General features: G+C 41.4%; 1 protein-coding gene across 2 annotated transcripts in view; it reads right to left on the minus strand.

The window, feature by feature from the left end:
* The window catches only part of TCEANC2 (transcription elongation factor A N-terminal and central domain containing 2), a 48455-nt gene extending 25405 nt beyond the window's left edge, over positions 1-23050 (minus strand). Inside the window, exons 1-3 of one of the 2 annotated variants that reach the window (XM_036256163.1) lie at positions 22902-23050; positions 22115-22256; positions 12643-12784 (exon numbers count right to left, since the gene is read on the minus strand). In XM_036256163.1, coding sequence (XP_036112056.1) covers positions 12643-12784; positions 22115-22216 — 244 coding nt within the window. In that variant the 5' untranslated portion in view covers positions 22217-22256; positions 22902-23050. Of the gene's footprint in view, positions 1-12642; positions 12785-22114; positions 22257-22844 lie in introns of both variants that reach the window. The other variant, XM_036256162.1, reaches the window with a different exon arrangement.
* Between the last annotated feature and the right edge of the window lie 77 nt (positions 23051-23127).

Genomic DNA, 23127 nt, shown 5'->3' on the forward strand with positions numbered 1-23127 from the left:
GACGAGAGATACATATCCAAGAGCTGTCTGAGTGAAGGCCTCAACGAAGTGCGAGGTTGGACAGACTGCTGAAATGCTCTAAAGCAGCAGCAGCAAGACTGAGGTTGAAGTTTTATGGAAAAGCACTCCTGTTAGGGAACAGGGGACAAGGACTAAAGAAAAAGAGAAAGGCAAGAAACAGGAATATAAAAAATTAGAAAGAGTCACAGAGAAAATCTTATTTGACCTTGTCATTTTCATTCATTTGATGAATATATTCTGAGCTCCTGCTATATCTCACACTAATGCTTGAAATGCATTAACTAAATAAAATGTGTTACATGGTCCTAGAGTTACTGTTTAGTAAATAAAAAATAAGGAAGTAAATAATTTTAAAAGTAATTGCAAACTCAGGTAAGGGCTATGAAGGAAATAAACATTTAAAAAATGTTTAAAACATTTAAAAAATAAAGAACTATCAACAAGGTTCAGTGTCATTTATGTTCAGAGAAGAAAGATTAACCAATGGTCTCAAATTCATGGTTCTGGGAAGATGAGAAAAGAGACAAGACTATTGGACTTGGAGAGAATGAAATCACTTATGTCCTGAGAGAGAATAATGTAGTGGTTGTGGGAGAAATCAGTATAGAAAGATTTGGATGAAGGAATGGGAGGTACAGAAATAGGAGTGGTGATTATTAATCACTTTTAAAGGAATTTGGCTATAAAGGGAAGAACAAGGTATCTGTAAGAGGTGGTAGAGATAATTAAAGGGAAAGATCTGAGTCTGTCTGAAGGCAGAAAGAACCAGTGGAGAGGGTAAGAGTAGCAACAAAATAAAGAGACATCTTGACCTCCTCATCAACACAGTCCTTGCTAAGTCTAGTCCATTAACCCTGATAAGGTCTCTCTACAAACTAGTCAATCAACAGGTTAGAATCTCTCCTATTTTATAAATAACAACTTTCTTCAACCCCACATTTCCTTTCTGATATTGCCATCTCTCTTTTTTCTTTCAATACCAAACTTCTCGAAACAGTTGTTTATTTTCAGTTTCATTTCCTTACCTCCTTCTCATTCTTCAACCTTCTGCCCCTAACTCTGCCTTTGACTTTATCAAAATCATTTATGACCTAAACTTGCAAAATCTAATGTGCAATTTTTAGACTTAGCATATTTGGCCCTTTGAGAACAATGAACACTGCTGACCTAGAAATAATGCTTCCCATTTCATGACAGCATTCTCTCCTGTTTCCCTTGTCACACCTTCTCAATCTCCTATAACTCTCTTATTTATATCTGTGTGCTTTAGGATTTTGAACTTAGCTCTATGCTTTTCTTACTTTCCCTCGGCAAGTTTATCTATTTCCATTGTCTCAATTTCTAACTATATAATGATGATGACTCCAAAGTATATACTTACAGTCTCTTCTTAGCTTCAGCCTTGTACATCCAACATTCTGTTGGACATTTCCTCTTGGATGTCCCATAGTATATCACACAGTAAGTCTAAAACTGAATTTATTAAAGTCCCCACTTCCAAACCTACTGTTCCCTATCTTAATGAGTGGTACTTCCATCCACCTACTTGGCCATAACAGAAATCCAGGCTTCAGCCTTCATTCCTTTATTATCATTCCCAACATCCAATAAATCTCTAGATCCTTTGGGATTTTATTCCATTTATTCCATTGTCTCTCTTTACACACACACACACACACACACACACACACACAGAGGGAGGGGGGGAAGGGAGAGGGTAGAGAGAAACATTGATGTGAGACAGACACATCAATTGGTTGCACAACCTTGACCAGGGATTGAACCTGCAATTGAGGTACATGCCCTTGACTAGAAATCAAACCTGTGACCCTTTGGTCCATGGGTCGATGCTCTAACCGCTGAGCCAAACCAGCCAGGGCCCATTTATGTCTCTTGATCCCAACCACACTTCTCTGTCCCCATGACTATCATCCCACCCAGGCCATCCTCATTTCTCAACCAGGTGTGCTTCTCTCCAATACTTTCCCACATGGCAGCCAGACAGATTTGTTTTTCTAAAATACAAATGCGAATGTCATTCCTCTATTCAAAATCTTCCCATAATAATCACTATATTTAGGGCCTCAGGCTTCATTATGGACAAAGGCTATCCTTTCACTGCAGTAAAACTAGATTCTAGATAAAAACCACCTCATTCCCTCTTCCAAAAAAGTAAGCAGAGGCTAATGGGGTAGACTCAGGGAGGGGTAGGGTTAAACTAAGGGCTGATATAAATAGCAATGCTGCTGAAATACTCACTTTTGGGTCAGTGGTAAAGTGGGAGAGCTAATCCTGAGACTCTCATACTGAGCTGGGATCCCTGAGAAGTGTGCTAAAGTATTCCAGGTCATAAATGACCCTTCACTATGGACAGAAACAAAGAAAAGACGCTAATCCCCTCTAGAGGGAAGTTTCTCCAAGTTGGTCCCACTAAACTCCCACAGATTTAAAGAAAATAATGCATTCACAATTAAAAATCAACAAACACATAAGAAGTCAAGCACCATGAGAGTCAGCAGAAACAATAAACAACAGATTTAAACCCCCAGGAACCACAAATATTAGAAGAGTCTGCCCTGGCCGGTTTGGCTCAGCGGTTAGAGCGTTGACCTGCGGTCCTGAGAGACCCGGGTTCGGCTTCCACTAAGGGTGCGTACCTCGGTTGCAGTTTGTCCCCAGCCCTGGTCGTTTGTGCGGGTGGCAGCCACTCAATGTGTTCCTTTCGCATCGATGTTTCTCTCTCTCTCTCGGTTCCTCTCTCTCCCTCCCACTCTACCTGAACAAAAAATGGGAAAATGTCCTCGGGTGAGGATAAAAAAAAAAAGAAGAGTCAGATGAAAAATACAGAACTATACATTGTGTTTAAAGAAATAAAAGGCACAATCATAAGAATGTATAGATAATACTGAAAAGAGACAGATTTAGGGGGAAAATAAAAAATAGTTTTGAGATAAAGAACTCAATGGTTGGGTTAAATAGCAGATCAGAGCCAGCTAAAAAGAGAATTAGTAACTTGAAAGATATATATCTGAAGAAACTGCCCAGAATATTAAGAGACAAGAAGATAAATATATATATATATATATATATATATGGCAAACAGGCAAGGGATATGAAGAATAAAAGGTCTACCATACTTCTAATTGTAGAACCCCAGAAAGAAGAAACAGAATGAAAGAGATGTACTTCTAAAGGGATAATGGTTGTACAATTTCTACAAATGAACACAAATCTGTATATCCATGAAGTATAATGTATCTGGTTAAATAAAAAGAAATACATGTTGTGGTAGCCAGTTTACAAGATAGCCCCCAATGATCCTTACCTCTTGTTATTCATAACTTGCATGTAGTTGCCTCTCAAACTGTACCAGGATTGGTGAGTGTGCCCAATAGAATATGATAGAAGCAATGGTATGTCACTTCTGAGACTAGGTTATAAAAGACACTGTTGCTTCCATCTTGGTTGTTCTCTCTTGGATCACTTGTTCTGGGAAAAGACAGCTGCTATGTCATGAGCAGCCCTAAGGAGAGGTCTATGCGATGAAGAACTGAGGCCTCCTACCAGCAATCCTGGTACTGAGCCATTTTGAGTAAATCCTTAAGCCTTGGTCAAACTTTCAGATGACTACAGCCACAGCCAATAGCTTGACCAAAACCTCTTAAGAAACTACATGCCAGAATCTCCCAGATAAACAGATTCCTGACTCTCAGAAAACTGTGTGAGATAACAATATTTAACTGCCAAAATTTGGGGTAATTTTTGCACAGGGATAGATAACTAATACACATGCTAAGACCAAAGAGTTTTGAATGGCTTACAAAGGACTTTCTCCATCTGGTCCAGACCGTCTCTCCAGCTTCACTTCAAACACACAAAACTTATTTTAGTTTCTGCAACGCATCCTGTTCTCTCCCATCTCCAGCTCTGTACAGCTCAGATATACCCCCTGCCTGACACATTCTTCAACATCTTCTCCTCCACTCCCAATGCATATACTCCTTAGGCTAACTTCTCCCAATCACCAGAGCACTCATCACATTGTCTGATAAAGTCTTGTTAAATTGACTGTTCTTCCATTAGACTGCAAGCTTCAAAGAGGCGTGGACAATATCTGTCTCCATTATTATTCGAGCACAGTTCCTAGCACAAAGAAGGCACTCAGTAAATATTCGTCTACATAGCCCACAGGATAAGGCAGGAGGCTAAAGGTGGAGGAATGTAAACATATCCAGGCAATGATCCAAATGAATCTTCAGCTTAGCAACTGTTGTAACTACAAAGAAATCAAGAAACCCCTATATTCCATACAACCTCAGGTTTAGGGAAGGCTTAGGGTAGAGTCAAGACTCAAAAGTTAGATGGTTTCCAGCTCCTCCCAAGCCAAGCCCTCTTGTGTGGTTTCATTATGATCCTTGAACTGAAATCTCTGATCAGACACACCCATTCTTAAAAGCATACTCACAATTTACTCAAAGAACAAATAGAAATTTTTTTTTAATTATCATATTCTGTATTTGTAGAACACCTCCAGTCTATTATGCTGATATTTAAGATCTGATCATAAATGGTAACTGTTGTGTGTGCCTAAATATGAACATATACATACATATATGTAAATATATACATGTCATGAAATATTAATCACTAGTACCCTCTACTGGTGGAAATAACCTTATCTGCTCATATCAATGGTCTTATTGCCCTCTAGTGACCACAACCTATAAAGAGAAAATCCACCAGCAGATGGGAGCATTTCCTTGACTATAATGATAGGGTTTTATGTTCTTTAAGCATATAATTTTCTCGGATTCTGGTTTATATTACAGGGGTGCAACTCTCAAGACTCTTGGGGAGCTCTCTGGGGGATTTCACACAGCTCTTGCCAGCTGTTAACGCCAGTGTGAAGCTGCTCTCTCTCCTGCTTCTCATGAACAGGAGGTCAAGGGGAGGCAAAGAAGGCAATGGCTACACTAGTGAGGGCAAGAACAGCAGCTGTGAATGACTACCCTGGACTCTCCGGGGAGTTAGGAGCAGCTTGAGGAACACATGTTGGTCTTCCCTTGCATATTATTCACAGTAGTGTACTGTAATAAATGGCAATTCAACGTAGTCCCTGACTTACTTTGTAAATATCTCCAATGTTATAACTAATGATATAGCAGCAAAGGATGCTATCATTTTGTTTTTATAAACCATGCTTTGCAAATTATTTCTACTCAAGACAGAACAGCCAAGTCTGTATCAAGATTGAACTGAAATGTCACCTCTTCTATGAAGCCTTTCCTAAAATCCCCAGATGTAAGTGACTACTGTTCTTTACGCCAGCATTTACCTTGTATATATCAGAATGGTACTTAGAACATTATTTCTGTTTTTATTTATAACCTATAATTTCTTACAGCTCACATATGGCTACCATGCTTATTTCTCTACCAAACCTGAAGTTCCTTGAGGTCAAAAACTATGTCTTATTCATTTTTGCATACCCAGCATCAAACACACTCAAAACGTTATCCGTAGATCACTGCCAGTTACCAGTCCAGGCAGAAAGCACAGAAACTGAAGCATTTATTTATTGATTTATTTTAATTAATTTATTTATTTTTGTTACAGATGTTTCTCCTTTCCCCCCCACTGATTCCCCCTTCCCCCTCCCCCCAGCCCTGTCCCCAGCTTTGTTGTCCATGTCCATTGTTCATGCATACATGCATATAAATTCTGTGGTTTATCTCTCCCCCACCACCCCCTTTTCTGGGGATTGTCAGTCTGTACCCACTTCCACGTCTCTGGGACTACCCCATTACTCAGACTGTTATGTTCATTATATTCCACAAATAAGTGAGATCATATGATACTTGTCTTTCTCGGTTTCACTTAGGATAATACTTTCCAGGTCCCTCTATGTCGTCTCAAAGGATAAGAGCTCTTTCTTTCTTATAGCTGCATAGTACTCCATTATGTATATGTACCACTGCTTTTTTATCCATTCGTCTACTGATAGACATTTGGGCTGTTTCCTGATTTTACCTACTGTAAATAGTGCTGCTATGAACATGGGGGTACGTATATTCTTTCTGATTGGTGTCTCAGGCTTCTTAGGGTATATCCCTAGAAGTGGGATCACTGGGTCAAATGACAATTCAATTTTTAATTTTTTGAGGTAACACCATACCGCATTCCCAACAGCAGTGTACTAGAGTCCCCTTTTCTCCATACCCTCGCCAACACTTGTTGTTTAATGATTTGTTGATGATGGCCATTCTGACAAGTGTGAAGTGATACCTCATTGTTGTTTTAATTTGCATCTCTCTGATGATTAGTGATGTTGAGCATTTCTTTATATGTCTGTTGGCCATTTGTATGTCCTGTTTGGAGAGCTATCTACTCAGCTCCTCCGCCCACTTTTTAATTGGGTTCTTTATCTTCCTTTTGTTGAGTTCTATGAGTACTCTATATATTTTGGAAATTAACCCCTTATCTGATGTATCATTGGCAGTTATGCTCTCTCATACAGTGGGTTGCCTTTCCATTTTGCTGGTTGTTTCTTTTGCTGTGCAGAAGCTTTTTAGTTTGATGTAGTCCCATGTGTTCATTTTTCCCTTTGTTTCTGTTGCCTTAGGTGATGTATCAGGGAAAATTCTGCTGCGTATGATGTCTGAAATTTTGTTGCCTACATTTTCTTCTAGGATGTTATGGATTCATGAGTCACATTTAAGTCCATTTTGAATTTATTCTTGTGTATGGTGTAAGTTGATGGTCTAGTTTCATTTTTTTTGCATGTAGCTTTCCAATTTTCCCAACACCATTTATTAAAGAAGCTGTCTTTACTCCACTGTATCTCTTACCCCTTTTGTCAAATATTAATTGAGCATACTGCCTTGGGTCCATTTCTGGGTTCTCTATTCTGTTCCATTGAGCTATCTGCCTGTTCTTGTGCCAGTACCAGGCTGTTTTGATTACAGTGGCTTTGTAGTATAACCTGAAATCTGGTAATGTGATCTTTCCAACTCTGTTCTTCTTTTTCAAGATCGCTGTGGCTATTCAAGGTCTTTTTTGGTTCCATATGAACTTTTGAAGTATTTATTCTAGTTCTGTGAAGTATGTCATCGGTATTTTGATGGGGATTGCACTGAATCTATAGATTGTTTGGGTAGTATGGACATTTTAATGATGTTAATTCTTCCAATCCATGAACAAGGTATGTGCTTCCATTTTGTTATATCTTCCTCTATTTCTTTTTTCAATGCCCTGTAGTTTTCTGCAAATAGGTCCTTTATTTCTTTGGTTAAGTTTATTCCTAGGTATCTTAAATTTTTTGCCGCGATAGTAAATGGGATTGTTTTTGTAGTTTCTCTTTCTGTGAGTTCATCATTGGTGTATAAGAATGCTATAGATTTCCTGACATTAATTTTGTATCCTGCTACTTTGCCAAATTCATTTATTAAATCTAGTAAATTTTTGATGGCGTCTTTGGGGTTTTCTACGTATAGTATCATGTCATCTGCAAATAATGAGTTTCACTTCCTCCTTTCCAATTTAGATCCCTTTTATTTTTTCATCCTGATTGCTGTGGCTAAGACTTCCAGTACTATGTTAAATAAGAGTGGCAAAACTGGGCACCTTGTCTTGTTCCTGTTCTTAAGGGAAATGCTTTTTATTTTTGCCCATTGAGTATGATGTTGGCTGTAGGTCTTTCATACATGGCCTTTGTTATGTCGAGATATGATCCCTCTATTCCCACATTGCTGAGCGTTTTTATCAGAAATGGGTGCTGGATTTTGTTGAATGCTTTTTCAGCGTCTATTGATATGATCATATGATTTTTATCTTTCATTTTGTTTATGTGGTGTATCACATTTACTGATTTGTGAATATTGTACCAGCCTTGCATCCCTGGGATGAATCCCACTTGGTCATGGTGAATACTTTTTTTGATGTATTGCTGGATTCAACTTGCTAGTATTTTGTTCAGGATTTTGGCATCTATGTTAATCAGGGATATTGCCCTGTACTTTTCTTTCTTTGTAGTGTCTTTTCCTGGTTTTGGAATTAGAATTATGCTGGCCTCATAAAACAAGTTTGGAAGGCTTCCTTCTTCTTGAATTTTTTGAAATAGTTTGAGGAGAATGGGTATAAGTTCTTCTTTGAATGTCCATTAAAATTCCCCCGTGAAGCCATCCAGGCCTGGGCTTTTGTTTGCTGGGAGAGTCTTGATTACATCTTCAATTTCTTCTTGTTATTGGTTTGCTCAAGTTTTCTATCTTTTCCTGGTCCAGTTTTGGAAGACTGTGTTTCTAGAAATTTGTCCATTTCGCTTAGATTGTCGAATTTGTTGCCGTATAATTGTTCATAATATTTGTTAACAATTCTTTGTATTTCTGTGATGTCAGTTATTATTTCTCCTCTTTCATTTCTGATTTTGTGTATTTGGATTCTCTCTCGTTTCTTGGTGAGTCTAGCTAAGGGTCCATCAATCTTGTTTATCTTTTCAAAGAATCAGCTCTTTGTTTCATTGATCCTTTGAATTGATTTTGGTCTCCATGTCATTTATTTCTGCTCTGATCTTTAGTATTTCCTTCCTTCTACTTGCTCTGGGGTTTTCTTTTTGTTTGCTTTCTAGTTCTTAAGTTGTGAGGTTAGTCTATTAGAAATTTTTCTTGCTTCTTGAGGTAGGCCTGTAGTGCTATGAACTTCCCTCTCAGAACTGCTTTCGCTATATCCCATAGATTTTGTTTTGTTGTGTGCTCATTTTCATTGGCTCCCAGGAAGTTTTTCATTTCTTCCTTGATCTCCATGGTAACCCATTCATTGTTCAATAACATGCTATTTAGCCTCCATGTGTTTTTTTTTTAATTTTCCTTTTTTTTTTATCCTCACCAGAGGACATTTTTTTCCATTTTTTGTTCAGATAGAGTGGGAGGGGGAGAGAGAGAGAGAGAAACATCAATGTGAAAGGGACACATCGAGAGGTTGCCACCCGCACAACCCAACCAGGGCCGGGGACAAACTGCAACCAAAGTACGTGCCCTTAGTGGGAACCGAACCCAAGTCTCTCTGGACCGCAGCCCGACGCTCTAACCGCTAAGCCAAACTGGGCAGGGCTAGCCTCCATGTTTTCAAATGTCTTTGCATGCAATTGTTGCAGTTGATTTCTAGTTTCATGCCATTGTGATCTGAGAAGATGCTTGATATGATTTCAATCTTCTTGAAGTTGTAGAGGTTTAGTTTGTGCCCTAACATGTGGTCTATCTTTGAGAATGTCCCACATGCACTTGAGAAGAATGTAAATTCTGCAGTTTTGGGGTGTAATTCTCTGTAGCACTTCATTTAGAGTCTGTGTTTCCTTGTTAATTTTTTGTCTAGAAGATCTATCCAGTGATGTCAGCGGGGTATTGAAGTCCCCTGCTGTGATTGTATTGCTGTTGATTTCTCCTTTGAAGTCCTCCAGAAGATTTTTAATATATGTTGGTGCTCCTATATGGGGTGCATATGTTTATCAAGGTTATAATCTTCCTGTTGGATACATCTTTTCAATATTATGTAGTGGCCTTCTTTGTCTCTAGTTATGACCTTCATTCTGAAATCTACTTTATCAGATATGAGTATTGCTATCCCAGCTTTTTTTTCCTTTCCGTTTGCTTGGAAGATTTTTTTCCATCCCTTCACTTTCAACCTATGTGAGTCTTTTGTTGTGAGGTGGGTCTCTTGTAAACAACATATATGTCATGCTTTCTTATCCAGTCAGCTACTCTGTGTCTTTTTATCGGAGCATTCAAACCATTCACATTTAAGGTGATAATTGATATGTACTTATTTATTGCCAATTTTTGTTTATTTTGGTTATATTTTTCTTCCTATTTCTTCTACTAATTACAGCAGTCCTTTTAGCATATCTTGCAGTGCTGGTTTGGTGTTAATATATTCCCTTAGCCTTTTTTTTGTCTGGAAAGCTCTTTATTTGACTTTCTATTTTGAATGATAGCCTTGCTGGATAGAGTAGTCTTGGATTCAGATCCTTGTTTTTCATAACCTTGATTACTTCATGCCACTCCCTTCTGGCCTGTAGTGTTTCTCTTGAGAAGTCAGCTGAGAGCCTTATGGGGTTTTCTTTGTAGATAACCTGTTGCTTATCTCTTGCTGCCTTTAGGATTCTCTCTCTGTCTTTAAATTTTGGCATTTTAATTACTATGTGTCTTGGTGTGGGCCTGTTTGGGTTCTTCTTACTTGGGGCTCTCTGTGCTTCTTGAATTTGAATGTCTTCTTCCTTCACCAAGTTAGGAAAGTTTTCTTGTCACTATTTCTTCAAATATATTCTCTAATCCTTGCCCATTTTGTTCCTCTTTGGGGACTCCTATGATGCAAATGTTAGTATGTTTCCAGTTGTCCCACAGTTCTCTTGAGCTGTCTTCCTGTGTTTTAATTGTTTTTTCCTTTTGGTTTTCTGATTGGTTGAATTTTTATACCCTGTCTTCTAATTCACTGATCCGGTCCTCAGCTCCCTCTACTCTGCTGGTTAGTCCTTCCAATGTGTTCTTAATTTCTGCTATGTCATTCTTCATTTCTACTTGGTTGGTTTTCAAAGTTTCTATATCTTTACTCATGGTGCTTATGTATTTACTCATGCTGTTGAGCTTCGTCAAGATAATGGCTCTGAACTCTACCTCTGATAATTTGCTTAACTGCATTTCATTGATCTCATCTTCAATAGAGTTCTCTTGTTCTTTCATTTGGGATTTGTTTCTTTTTTTCACCATTTTGGCTATCTCAGTGGGTTTTGGAGCCTGCATAATTTTCCCTATGGGTGTTGGTGTTCTGCTGTTTGTGGCTCCCTCTACTGGGTTTGGATGAGCCTGGGTGGGCCCACGTTAAACACCACTGTCACGTTTTACTTTCCTGGGTAGATTTGCAAGCCCAGGAAAGGTTCAGTTGTTCTCTAGCTTTTTCCTGGTGGCTAGTAGTCTCAGTTACTCAGTGCCTTGGAATGTAGCCCTGGTGTTCTACATAAGAGGATTTCCACAGGGTGGGATAGATGCTGGTTGTTAGGGAGCCTCAATTTGCATTTCCTTGCCTCACCTGGGAAAGGCTGAATCTCGGGGGGGGGGGGGGGCTGCTGCTTTTCCCCACAGCTCAGGGAAGGAGCACACTGGCCACCGTCCTTTGTGGCCGCAACTCAGTAAAAACTCTGAGTGCCCTCCAAATTCCAGGTGTCCCCACAGAGTTCCAGCCCAGTCTGCCCTCCCTCTGCCGTAGCCCCCAGGTGAGTGGCTATGGCTATTTTAGTGCTCTGTCCCGGCTCTCTATGCTGTGGAGGGGGCTTGGTCTTTATTCCCCTAGGGCGCTGCTCACAGCTAAGACTGCTGCTGTCCGTGGGCTCCCAGCCCGCCACCCTCTCAAGCCTCCGCAGATCCTACCAGTGTCCCTTGTTATATGGTTCTGTCCTGCTGCCTTTCTGTTGCTTTTTTCCAAGGATTTGTCTTTATTTTAGTTGTAGTTCCTGTCTGGTCCTGGGAAATCATCTGTGTAACTTCCATTCACTCCATCTCCATTTTCACATCCTCTACGCCTATCTTGTACAGTCCCTGCTGGGTCGCACAGGCCTCTCTGGTGCCCCCACACCATGCAGGCCCCATGGGCAGGCAGCTGGATTGCACCAGTCCCTCTTGGGCTCCGGCTTCCCACCACTGTTGTGGGCTGCTGGGTCACACAGGCTTCTCTGGTGCCCCAGCACCCCACAGGACCCACGGGCAGCTGGATCGCACCAGTCCCTCTCGGGCTCCAGCTTCCCACTGCTCTTGTGAGCTGCTGGACTGCACAGGCCTCTGTGGAGCCCCAGGTCCCGCCACTGGTGGCTGAGGAGTGCTGCTGCCCCATGGGGCTCAACTCCTGCTCAGCTTTTGCTGTAGTTTTTGGGGACGGTGCTGGGCTCCTGGCTGTCTGCAGCTTCTGCAACTGGCACCTTGGAAGTTCCACTACTGTGCACTGGTCTGTGTTGACATAGCGTGTACACTGGTCCGATGGTGCCAGGTGCATTGGTAGGCTCAGGTTGCTGGGCCCTAGCCGCTCCCACTGCCTCCTCCCAGGGAAGATCTGGGATCTTCCAAAATGGTGGGACCTCCCAGTGGCGCAGGGAGAAGCACCCTGAAGAGCTGCTTACCGCGGTAGCCAGCTGCTCCTATCCACAGCAAAGGAACTTTCTGCTCCGTGGCTCTGCACTGCTAGGGTTTGGTCGTTCACCTTCACGTCCACTCACACTCTCTCACACACTAGCTCCCTCTCTCACACACTCACCCTCCCTCTGGTCCTGCCCGCTGACATCTTCTAGAAACTCAAGCATTTAGAAAATTTTATAGCAATTTGACAAAGTAATTCTACATCTGCTGAGTCTGATAAAGAAAAGTGGGGATTGTATTTTACATATTTTATTTTTCTGGTAGTTTTTATTATATATTATGGAAGTATTGGTCTGCAACCAATGAAAACTTTTTAAAACAATGGTCTCTTACCATGTATAGTTTGAGAAGCACTGATATGATAGATAACTTAATGTGTGTGTGAGGGAGGAAAGGAAGAGGAAGGAGATAAATGTTATACTCTGCATAACATTCAGAAGGAACATACCTATCCTTGTTGACTTTAACACTTCCCTGGAGGGTATTTTCTTCTTTAATTCTTGTAGGGTTTCAACTAGATTCTCTTTTGTTTGATTAGGAAGCTCCAACATAGTTTTCCATCTTTTTATGTCTTCTATAACCACAACTCTCTGGGAAAAAGAAAAGTCATTTGCAAAATGGAACATTTTCATTAGAAAGACATCTGCCTTCACCTGAGTTAATGGGGCTCCTATTGACAAATGAATTATTGATTATGACCTAAACCAAAGCACAGTGTGTGTGATAGTCCCAAATGATGGGTAATTGCTTAAAAGCAGGTCCTGCTTACTGCAAATCAGGAAAGGAGTTACATCTATTAGGAAAAGTACAGGTTTTAATCTTACCATGTCAGGCACTACTGGGCACTTAGCATTGAGAAGCAATAAGGATAAGAAGAAGAAAAAAAACGATGCTGAGGTGAATCAACCCTATAGCTCACTTAAATGTTTTAAGTCATAGGCAAGGACAGAGAGCAGAAAAGTAATAAAGACATATTTCAACAATCAAAGCACATTTTAACAGCTCCACACCTCCTAGATGATACAACTCAAACTGTCTGGTTTGAAGAATTTTTAAAAACTTCAAACACACAGAAAGGTAGAGTAATTCAGTATTTATAATAAAAAAAGTTAACATTTTGCCATTTTTTATAAATAAAATATTACAAAGTTTAAGTGTCCTTAAATCCTCCACCAAATTCATCCCTACCCCCTTCCATTCCTTGAAGAAACTACCATTACTTGCATTAAGTGTGAAATTTTAACAATTAAGTAATCTGGGTGAAGGAATGAGAAAGTTCTATGTTCTGTGGTGCAACTTTTCTGTAGTTTTGAAATTATTTCAACAAAGGAACTTTTTAAAAAAGTAAACAGACAAAATACTAAAGTTGTTTTATAATAAAAAGAATCTTGTCTCGCCCTGGCCAGTTTGGCTCAGCAGTTGGAGTGTTGGTCTGCGGACCAGAGTCCTGGGTTCAGTTCCCACCAGGGGCACGTATCAAAACTCATTAAAAAGAAAAAAAAGCCCTGGCCGGTTTGGCTCAGCGGTTGGAGCGTCGGCCTGCGGTAGGGAGAGACCCGGGTTCAGTCTCCGCTAGGGGCACGTGCTTCAGTTGCAGTTTGTCCCCGGCCCTGGTTGGTCGTCCTGGTTGGTCATGCGGTGGCAGCCACTCGATGTGTCCCTTTCACATCGATGTTTCTCTCTATCTCCTCCTCTCTCTCCCTCCCACTCTATCTGTACAAAAAATGGAAAAATGTCCTCGGGTGAGGATTAAAAAAAAAAAAAAAGAAAGAAAGAAAAAAGAATCTTGTCCCCATGGTTATTACCCTGGGGAGGGGGCCCAGTTAGGGGATGGAAGGGGGTACTAGGGACTCTGGTAATGTTCTTATTTCTTGATCTGAATACTGTAACACAGCTGTGTTCACTTTGTGAAAATCTGTCAAGATGTACACTCATATTTGTCCACTTTTCTATATGCACGTGATAGTTTAATAAAAAGTAACCAACCGCCAACCTTGCAAGTCTCAACTCTCTCCCCTGTCTGGAGTCTGTTTGCTTCCAGCCTAGCAGGCAGTGGTGGGAGCAAGATATGTCTGACTCTTCTACTTCCCCATCTTTGCTCTTCCTCCTCCCCCATCTGCTGCTTTGCTTTGGTCTCTGACCCTTCCAGGTTTGAAGCTAGGAAAAGGAGGCGAGGTAAGGATAGGAAAAGCCTTTCTTTCTGTTGTGATACTATGCTAAGCAGATTTTAGTGCTCTGGGATATTTTCAATAGGAAGAAGGTATAAATATCATCTCATTCTGCAACTTGCTTTTTCACTCAATATATTTTCTTGATTTAGTCATACGGAGATATATATATAATCTACTTTAATAGTATTAGATAATATTCCATTATTTTTATATACATATGTCTCAGAATTTTTAAATCTATTCCCCTAATTAATATTCAGGGCTGCAGCCTGGCCAGTGTGGCTCAGTCGTTGAGCATCGACCCATGCACCAAGAGGCTGTTTCAATTTCTGGTCAGGGCACATGCCCAGGTTGTGGGCCATATCCCCAGTGGGGGACATGCAGGAGGCAGCCCATCGATGTTCTTTCTCATCGATGTTTCCATCTCTCTCTCCCTCTCCCTTCCTCCCTCTCTAAAATCAATAAAAGAAAAAAAAATTTTTTTAAATATTCAGGGCTGCAGATAGCATTAATTTAAATATATATATATATATATATATATATAGAGAGAGAGAGAGAGAGAGAGAGAGAGAGAAATACATAGAAGTGTAAATATATAGATACATATCTCCATGCATAGTAAGTGTGGGGTTCTACTTTATTATAGTCAACTCTTTTTTCATCCAAAACCTCGAGAAGACCACAATCTTCATGCTGTTTCCTTGGAGTAATGAAATTTTTCCAGCTCACTTTTCTCAAACATGGTAGCCCAATTTTGGCTCTCAGCTTTATACAGGGGTTATTATCTGAGGACTTATGTGCAATCCCCATACTGGATATAAAACCCCAGCCCCTAAGCATTTACATCTGGTTTCAACAGAACTATTCACCTTCAGCTCCCAGCTCCCAATTGCAGTTCTGGGTTTAAATTTCCTTTCTTCCCGGCACCTGACGCTTTCTCGTTCTTGCTTTTGTTTTTTAAAATTTTTTTTTTTTAATCCTCACCCAAGGACATTTTTCCATTTTTTTGTTCAGATACAGAGGGAGGAAGAGAGAGGGAGAGAGAGAGAAAGAAACATCGACGTGAAAGGGACACATCGAGTGGCTGCCACCCACACAACCCAACCAGGGCCAGGAACAAATTGCAACCGAGGTACATGCCCTTAGCGGGAACTGAACCCGGGTGTCTCCGGACCGCAGGCCAACACTCTAACCGCTGAGCCAAACCAGCCAGGGCTCATTCTTGCTTTTGAATTTAACTCTGTATTAGACACCTTTCCATGTTTTTTTGTTGTTGTTTTAAATCTTCACCCAAGGATATTTTCCCATTTATCTTCAGTTAGAGTGGGGGGGAGGTTGGGAGGAAGTGAGAGAGAGAGAGGGAGAAACATCGATGTGAGAGACACATCAACTGGTTGCCTTCCAAAGGACCGCAACCAAGGCTGGGGACTGAACTGCAACCGAGGTATGTGTCCTTGACCGGAATCAAACCTGCGACTCTTTGGTTCAAGGGCCAATGCTTCAACTGCTAAGCCAAATCAGCCAGGGCTGTATTAGAGACTTTTTATCCAGGATTTCTACATGTTTAGAATGAGGTTCAGGGTTCCACTCAGCTCATTACAGCACATGGAATTATATAGAAGACCAAATTAGTTAGCATGGCATCAAAAGCCTTACATGACTTGACTCCTGACATCCTTATCACCCTTATCATTTGCTCCAGATTCACCAAACTATTTATTTACTTAATTAATTTTTTTTAATCCTCACCCAAGGATATTTTTCAATTTATCTTCAGACAGAGTGGGAAGAAGAGAGAGGGAGAGAGAGAAACATCGATGTGAGAGGGACACATCGATTGGTTGCCTTCCACACGACCCTGACCAGGGCCGGGGACGAACTGCAACCAAGGTGCGTGCCCTTGGCCAGAATTGAACCCACGACTCATTGGTCTGCAGGCCGATGCTCAACCACTGAGCCAAACCAGCCAGGGCTCACCAAACTATTTAAAGCTGCCTAAACAGCCCTGGCCGGTTTGGCTCAGTGGTTAGAGTGTTGGCCTGCGGTCCAGAGAGACCCAGGTTCGGTTCCCGCTAAGGGCATGTACCTCGGTTGCAGTTTGTCCCAGCCTTGGTTGGGTCGTGCGGGTGGCAGCTACTCGATGTGCACCTTTCACGTCGATGTTTCTCTCTCTCTCTCTCTCTCTCTCTCTCTCTCTCTCTTCCTCTCTCTCCCTCCTGCTCTATCTGAACAAGAAATGAAAAAATGTCCTTGGGTGAGGATAAAAAATAAAAATTAAAAATAAAGCTGCCTAAACAAATCCCAGTATTTCATACTCTGCCTGGGGTGTTCTTTCTTTGCCTACTTATTTTTTAAGACTCTCTTCAAGCATCACCTACTCTATGAAGCCATTCTTGCCACTCTCCAACCACATATGACCATACTATACAAACTTCTATTACTGTATCTCAGCTTTCTGCATATACTTATCTACAAGGCTGTCCTCAGCACTGGACTATGAGCAGCCTGATGGCGGAACAACTCATTTGTCTCTCTATCCCCAGTGCACAGGTGTAACTGAACAAAACCACTTCTACCCTCAAAGACTAAGTGCAGTATAGTTTTCAGATCTGAAATTTAAGGGTATAAATAGAAAGATATAGCAGTCAGTTTCAGAGAAGAAAAATTCCATAAACATCAAAGAATGTTTCCTTATTTCCGTCCAAATGTGGGCCCCAAAACAGATATTTCAAGTTTTTGTCAGAATTATGGAGAGGAACAAGGTAAGTAAACATGAAGTATCTATGGGGTGGGTAGCTACAATTAACAGCGGAATGGTTACTGCCAAAAAAAAGAGGTGCTCTCCAAAATACCATCTGGTCTTATAGTTGTAGATGGCTGAAATATCAAGTTTGACAAAACCAATTAGGGACAATGATTGTCTCATAAGCAATAACATGGGTATCATTCCACTGGTGGGGGCAGGGGACACATATTAGCTGGTCGATCCTACAAAGGGAGGAAAGGTTTATAGAGCATTCTTAAGTGCTGAACCTAAAAGAATTAGCATATTCTAGAATCTTTTAATTTAAAAAATCTACTGCAACCAACAGAAGAAATCACTTTCCCTTAAGAGAGTAAAAAGGGATTAACCAAATTAACCTTTACTACTCAAATGTATACTACGTAAACTCTATTGAGTATCACTTTCATTGAATGTGATAAGGCTATGGCAAAATTACTTGTACTATCTGATAACAGAAGTACGATGGTCCTAATATTCTAAAATTTTTATACTTTCTTTGCATGGCATTCAGAAACCTCCACTTTTTTTTAGTAGTTCACCTTATAGGGGGCAGACTGTAGAATCAGATTTCCTAGTTCAAATCCTGGCTCTGCCACTTATAGCTGCGTGACCTTGAGCAAACTACTTAATTTCTCTGTGCCTTAGATTCTTCATCTGTAAAATACAAATGATAGCTCTGCCCGGGTGGCTCAGTTGGTTGAAGCATTGTCCCATACACCAAAAGGTGATGGGTTCGATTCCCAATCAGGGTACATACTTAGGTTGCAGGTTTGATCCCTGGTCAGGGCATGTACAGGAGGCAACTGATCAATGTTTCTCTCTCACATCAGTGTTTCTCTCTCTCTCCGTTCCTTTCTCTAAAAATGAGTAAAACATATCTTCAAGTGAGGATTAAAAAATAAATAAATGATAAAAGCATCCATTTCACGGAGCTATTATTAGGATTTAACGAGGTAGTATGTGAAAAGCACTTAACACAATGCCTGGCCCATAGAAATGGGCTCAATAAATGTTAGTAGTAATCATTACTACTATTATCATTCTCACCTCTAGTTTTACTATGTAATTCCCACACACTAGCATCACGTTTTAATGCCAAGAATCTGCTAAATGCTCAAGCCTTGATTTCCTCATCAGTAACATCCAAAATAATAATATCTAATCTACAGTGTTGTTACAAGGGCTAAATAAATGCATGTTGAAAGGGCTAAGCATGCCTCTTCTTTTCTGTACATGAAAAGAGGAAACTCAGTTTTTACTACATTCCAGGCACAATGCTTAGCCCCTCCCCCCTTTTTTTAATCATCACCCAAGGATATTTTTCTATTTATCTTCAAATAGAGTAGGAGGGAGAGACAGGGAGAGAAAGAGAAACTGACGTGAAAGAGACACGTCGACTGGTTGCCTCCCATGCAACCCAGACCAGGGGCGGGGACAAATGGCAACCAAGGTACATGCCCTTGGCCAGAATTGAACCCATGGGGGCTGACACTACTGCTGAGCCAAACTGGCTAGGGCATGCTTAGCCTTTTCTTTTATTTATTTATTTTTTTATCCTCACCCGAGGACATTTTTGCATTTATCTTGAGATAGGGCGGGAGGGGGGGGGCGAGAGAAAGACAGAGAGAAACATGGATGTGAGAGACACACAACAACTGCTTGCCACCACACGACTCCAATGGGGGCCGGGGACAAACTGCAAAAGAGGTATGTGCAGACCGAACCCGGGCCTCTCTGATCGGCAGGCCGACGTTCTAACTGCTGAGCCAAACCAGCCAGGGCTGCTTAGCCCTTTCAACATGCATTTATTTAGCCCTTGTAACAACACTGTAGATTAGATATTATTATTTCGGATGTCACCGATGAGGAAATCAAGGCTTGAACATTCAGCAGATTCTTGGTATTAAAATGTGATGTGAGTGTGTGAGAATAAGTCATTTGGCAGAGACCTAGCTAACTCTCTAGAACTCATGTTTAACTCAACTTGATTTTATTTATTTATTTTTAAATATGTTTTTATTGATTTTTTTAGAGAGAGAGAGATACATTGAAGAGAAAGAAACATCAATCAGCTGCCTTCTGTATGCCCCCAACAGGGATCGAGCCCACAACCCTGGCACATGCCCTGACCAGGAATCAAACCAGTGACTTATTGATGCATGGGATGAAGCTCAATCCACTGAGCCATACTGGCCGGGCTCAACTTTATTTTAATTTGTCACTGTTTATACATGAAAGCAAGCATGTGACGTGCGCATAAGGAAAGAGGACGGCAAGTACCACTTACTGACTAGTTATCTGTCACTACTTCTCTCTACCTAGCCAAATCTTTCCATCCTTTCAGGGTGCTCTGACCAGTAAAACAGAAGCTGGGCTCTCTCCTCTCTTAACTCTTATCTATTTTTTTTTAAATCCTCACCCGAGAATATTTTTCTGTTTATCTTCAGATAGAGTAGACGGGAGGGAGGAAGGGAGAGAGGAAAAAGAAAGGAAGGGGTGGGGGAGAGAAATATTGATGTGAGAGACACATCAACTGGCTGCCTCCTGCATGACCCTGACCAGGGCCAGGGACCGAACTGCAACCAAGGTATGTGCATTTTACCAGAATCGAACCCATGGCTCTCTGGTCTGTAGGCTGATGCTCTCACCGCTGAGCCAAACCAGTCAGGGCCTCTCTTAACTCTTAACCCTTACTGTCCAAATAAAAATTTTGTAATGGATCACATATGATTTCGTATCATTACTTAATACTTACTTATGCTAGGATCCTCAAATAGGAAGTCCCATGAGGGCTCATACTTTGACCTTAAATTTCTCTTACTTTCCTTAGAGTACCTAGCATACTGCTGGGCATTAAGTTATTTCACAATAATATTTATAGAATAGTTTAATATCCAGACCCTGCAAGGCTTTTCCAAATAAAGATGATTCTTATTTATTCAATAAATTTTTACCTAAAATGTAGTAGGTACTGCGTTAAATCTTGAAGCTGAATTAGAACATAATAAAACACTGTGGTCCCAGTCCTCAGAAGTTCATAGTAGACTGGGGAAAACTACAGGTAGTCAGATAATTATGATATAGTGAGGTAAGTGCTATAATGATATTTGAGCCAAATGCTAAGAGAATATTGAAAAGGGAAGGATAAACTCCCCCAAAGGGCCTAGAAAGCAATTCAAAATTCACTTATTTAACAAATATTTATGACTACTTAATATGTGCCAAGCACTGCGATAGGTCCAAGAATACAGAGGTAAATAAAATACCAAAGGTCCCTGTACTCATGAAATTTATAATCTAGAATTCACAGAGAAAGTTGCATTTGAGTGGGTTGACAAATGATTAGAAATTCACTCCATAAAAATAAAAAGAAAGGTTTTCCAGGAAAAGGTAGCAACATTATTCAAAGCACTAGAGACATGAAAGAGAATAGCGTATACAGAGAACAGCAAGAAATGGAGTGTGGCTGGATGGGATGAGATGACAAGGCTCACTGCGTCAGAAGAGAAAGGGTAACAAATACCATGCCAAGGTTGTTCAAGTTTTAGTTCATTTGGTCATTCAGAAAAATGTATTGCAGACTTCTATATGCCAAGCCCTGTACCAGGCACAGGGGACACAAAATCAACAAGACATACTCTTTTTTTTTTTTTAATCCTTACCCGAGGGCATTTTTCCATTTTTTATTCAGATAGAGTGGGAGGGAGAGAAAGGAAGAGACAGAGAGAGAGAGAAACATTGATGTGAAAGGGACACATCGAGTGGCTGCCACCCACACGATCCAACCAGGGCCGGGGACAAACTGCAACCGAAGTACATGCCCTTAGCGGGAACCGAACCCAGGTCTCTCTGGACCGCAAGCCGACGCTCTAACCGCTGAGCAAAACCGGCCAGGGCAAGACGTACTTTTTCAAGAATCTGAGTGTAGCAGGGCGTAGGTATGTAAAGGAGCTCAATTAAGCACAAACAAGTGTAATGATAGGGGCATGTTTAAGATGCAGGGATGTAAACTTAGAGAATGTAAATTTGAATAAAGGAAACCTCATTTAAATAGAATTGGGAGGCCAGGAGGAGGAGCTGTACTGCACTACCACTAGACCCCAATAAGAAGGGACCATATCTTGCATATCCAACAAAAAGTGTTTTTACTTTACTAACAAAAAAAGTTTTTCTATTTAGCCTAGCAACAAGCACAACCAATGGGAACCCTCAAAACCCAGCCAATCAGAAGCCATCAACACTTGGAACTCTCTCTTTCCTCCAATGAACTTACCTTCAAAGCACCAGTCTCCTCCCAACTTCACCTTTTTTCTCTACAAACGTTTTCCTCTCCTTTGTTTACTGGACTTGCATATGGTTTTTGCTATAGCATGCTTGTGTTGAATTTTAATTCTCTGCCATTCCTGACTCAATCCATTTCTGCTGGTAAAAATAACTGTGTCTGGCTGGTATGGCTGAGTGGTAGAGCATTGACCCCTGCACCAAGAGGTCACCAGTTCAATTCCAGGCCAGGGCACATGCCCAAGTTGTGGGCCAAATCCCCAGTGGGGGGGATGCAGGAGATGGCCAATGGATGTTCTTTCTCATTGAGGTTTCTCTTTCCCTCTCCCTACCTCTGTCTCTAAAATCAATAAAGAAAAACCTAGCCTTACTGAGTTTGTACGGGGTACATAGAATCATAGTTGGTAGTTTAACATTCCTAATAGACAAAATTTTGCAAAAGAATAACATAGGGGGTTTCTCCTACCAGCTAGCAAAACATATCATAGAGCCAAAGTAATTAGAAGAGTGTAAGAGTAGTATGGGAATTTATATAAGTCAGTAGGGTATGAGGGAAACAAATTAGGAGTGGTCAGGAACAGTTTAGGGATGAAGCATAGCAAAAATAATTCATAGGTCTGCCATAGAACTCCTGGCTTTCAAAGTCCATTGCACATTTTCTCTAATCCCAGATTCCCTCTCACCTTCAGAGATTCGATCGTGGCCTGCTTGTAAATCTTTCCTCCAGGATCTTTCTTCTGAGGACTACTCTGGAGTCTAGGCGATCGAATGACGAATTTATCCATTTCTAGGGGACTCCACTACCTTCACGGCTTGCAGTGTGCTCTGCTCAAGAAAGAGAGCAGATTCTAAGTCATCAGAACTGCTGGGAAGTGTGTTCCCTAAAGTGACACAGTTGGTTTCTATACACCCTGGAAGCATCCCAGAATTATGAGGACTAATGGATGGGATTTACAGAAAGTGTTTCTCTAAAAAGAAACACTTCCTAAGAACTGAAACTTGTACAACGATGGGTCTAACTCCCGAGTCAGGAAGTGCCTAGCTTTCAGAAGTGCACGCTGTGGAGGGGATTCCGGTACTGGGCCAGGCGTGGAACCTAGTGACAAGCCTCTTCCTACTTTGGTTGGGTCGTGGCAGGGTTCAAGTTCCACTGGGTTCAGTGAAGCTCTCTTAACAACTACCCCGCCATCGCTGCAATCCCAATGGTTCCCCTAGTAACCAGCGATCAACAACTACCTCCAATCTCGGCAGGGTCCTCACCACAAGCAGCCATCTCCATGAACTATCTGCCGGTCAGAGAACCCTACCCACGACCACAGTCTTCTGGATCCCCGAGCAAACATAAACACCTCTGCCCTCAGCACTCAGAGCCCAGGAAGGGGGAACCTAGCAACAGTCTGACGTGAAACCCACCAGGAAAAGCAGCCCTGGCAGCAGCTAGGCCCCTCCAGAGAACACCGTCTGACACACCCAAGCCTGATGAAACTAAACGGAGGCTGCTTTTCGGGGTGGCAGTTTCTCGGAAGAGGACCCGACCGTCCGCGGAGCGCCTCGGGGATCCAGCAAACCACACTCCCCAGGACGCACCGCGAAGGGAGCGCGTGAGGTCGCGCCCAGGGCGTCCGTAGTTCTCCGAGTCCAACTTTCCCGACCGCACCGTGCGCCTGCCGCCTGTGGAGAACTACGCGCCCCGGCG

The sequence above is a fragment of the Molossus molossus genome, unplaced genomic scaffold, assembly GCF_014108415.1.
Source record: "Molossus molossus isolate mMolMol1 unplaced genomic scaffold, mMolMol1.p scaffold_m16_p_12, whole genome shotgun sequence".
Classification (NCBI taxonomy): Eukaryota; Metazoa; Chordata; class Mammalia; order Chiroptera; family Molossidae; genus Molossus; species Molossus molossus.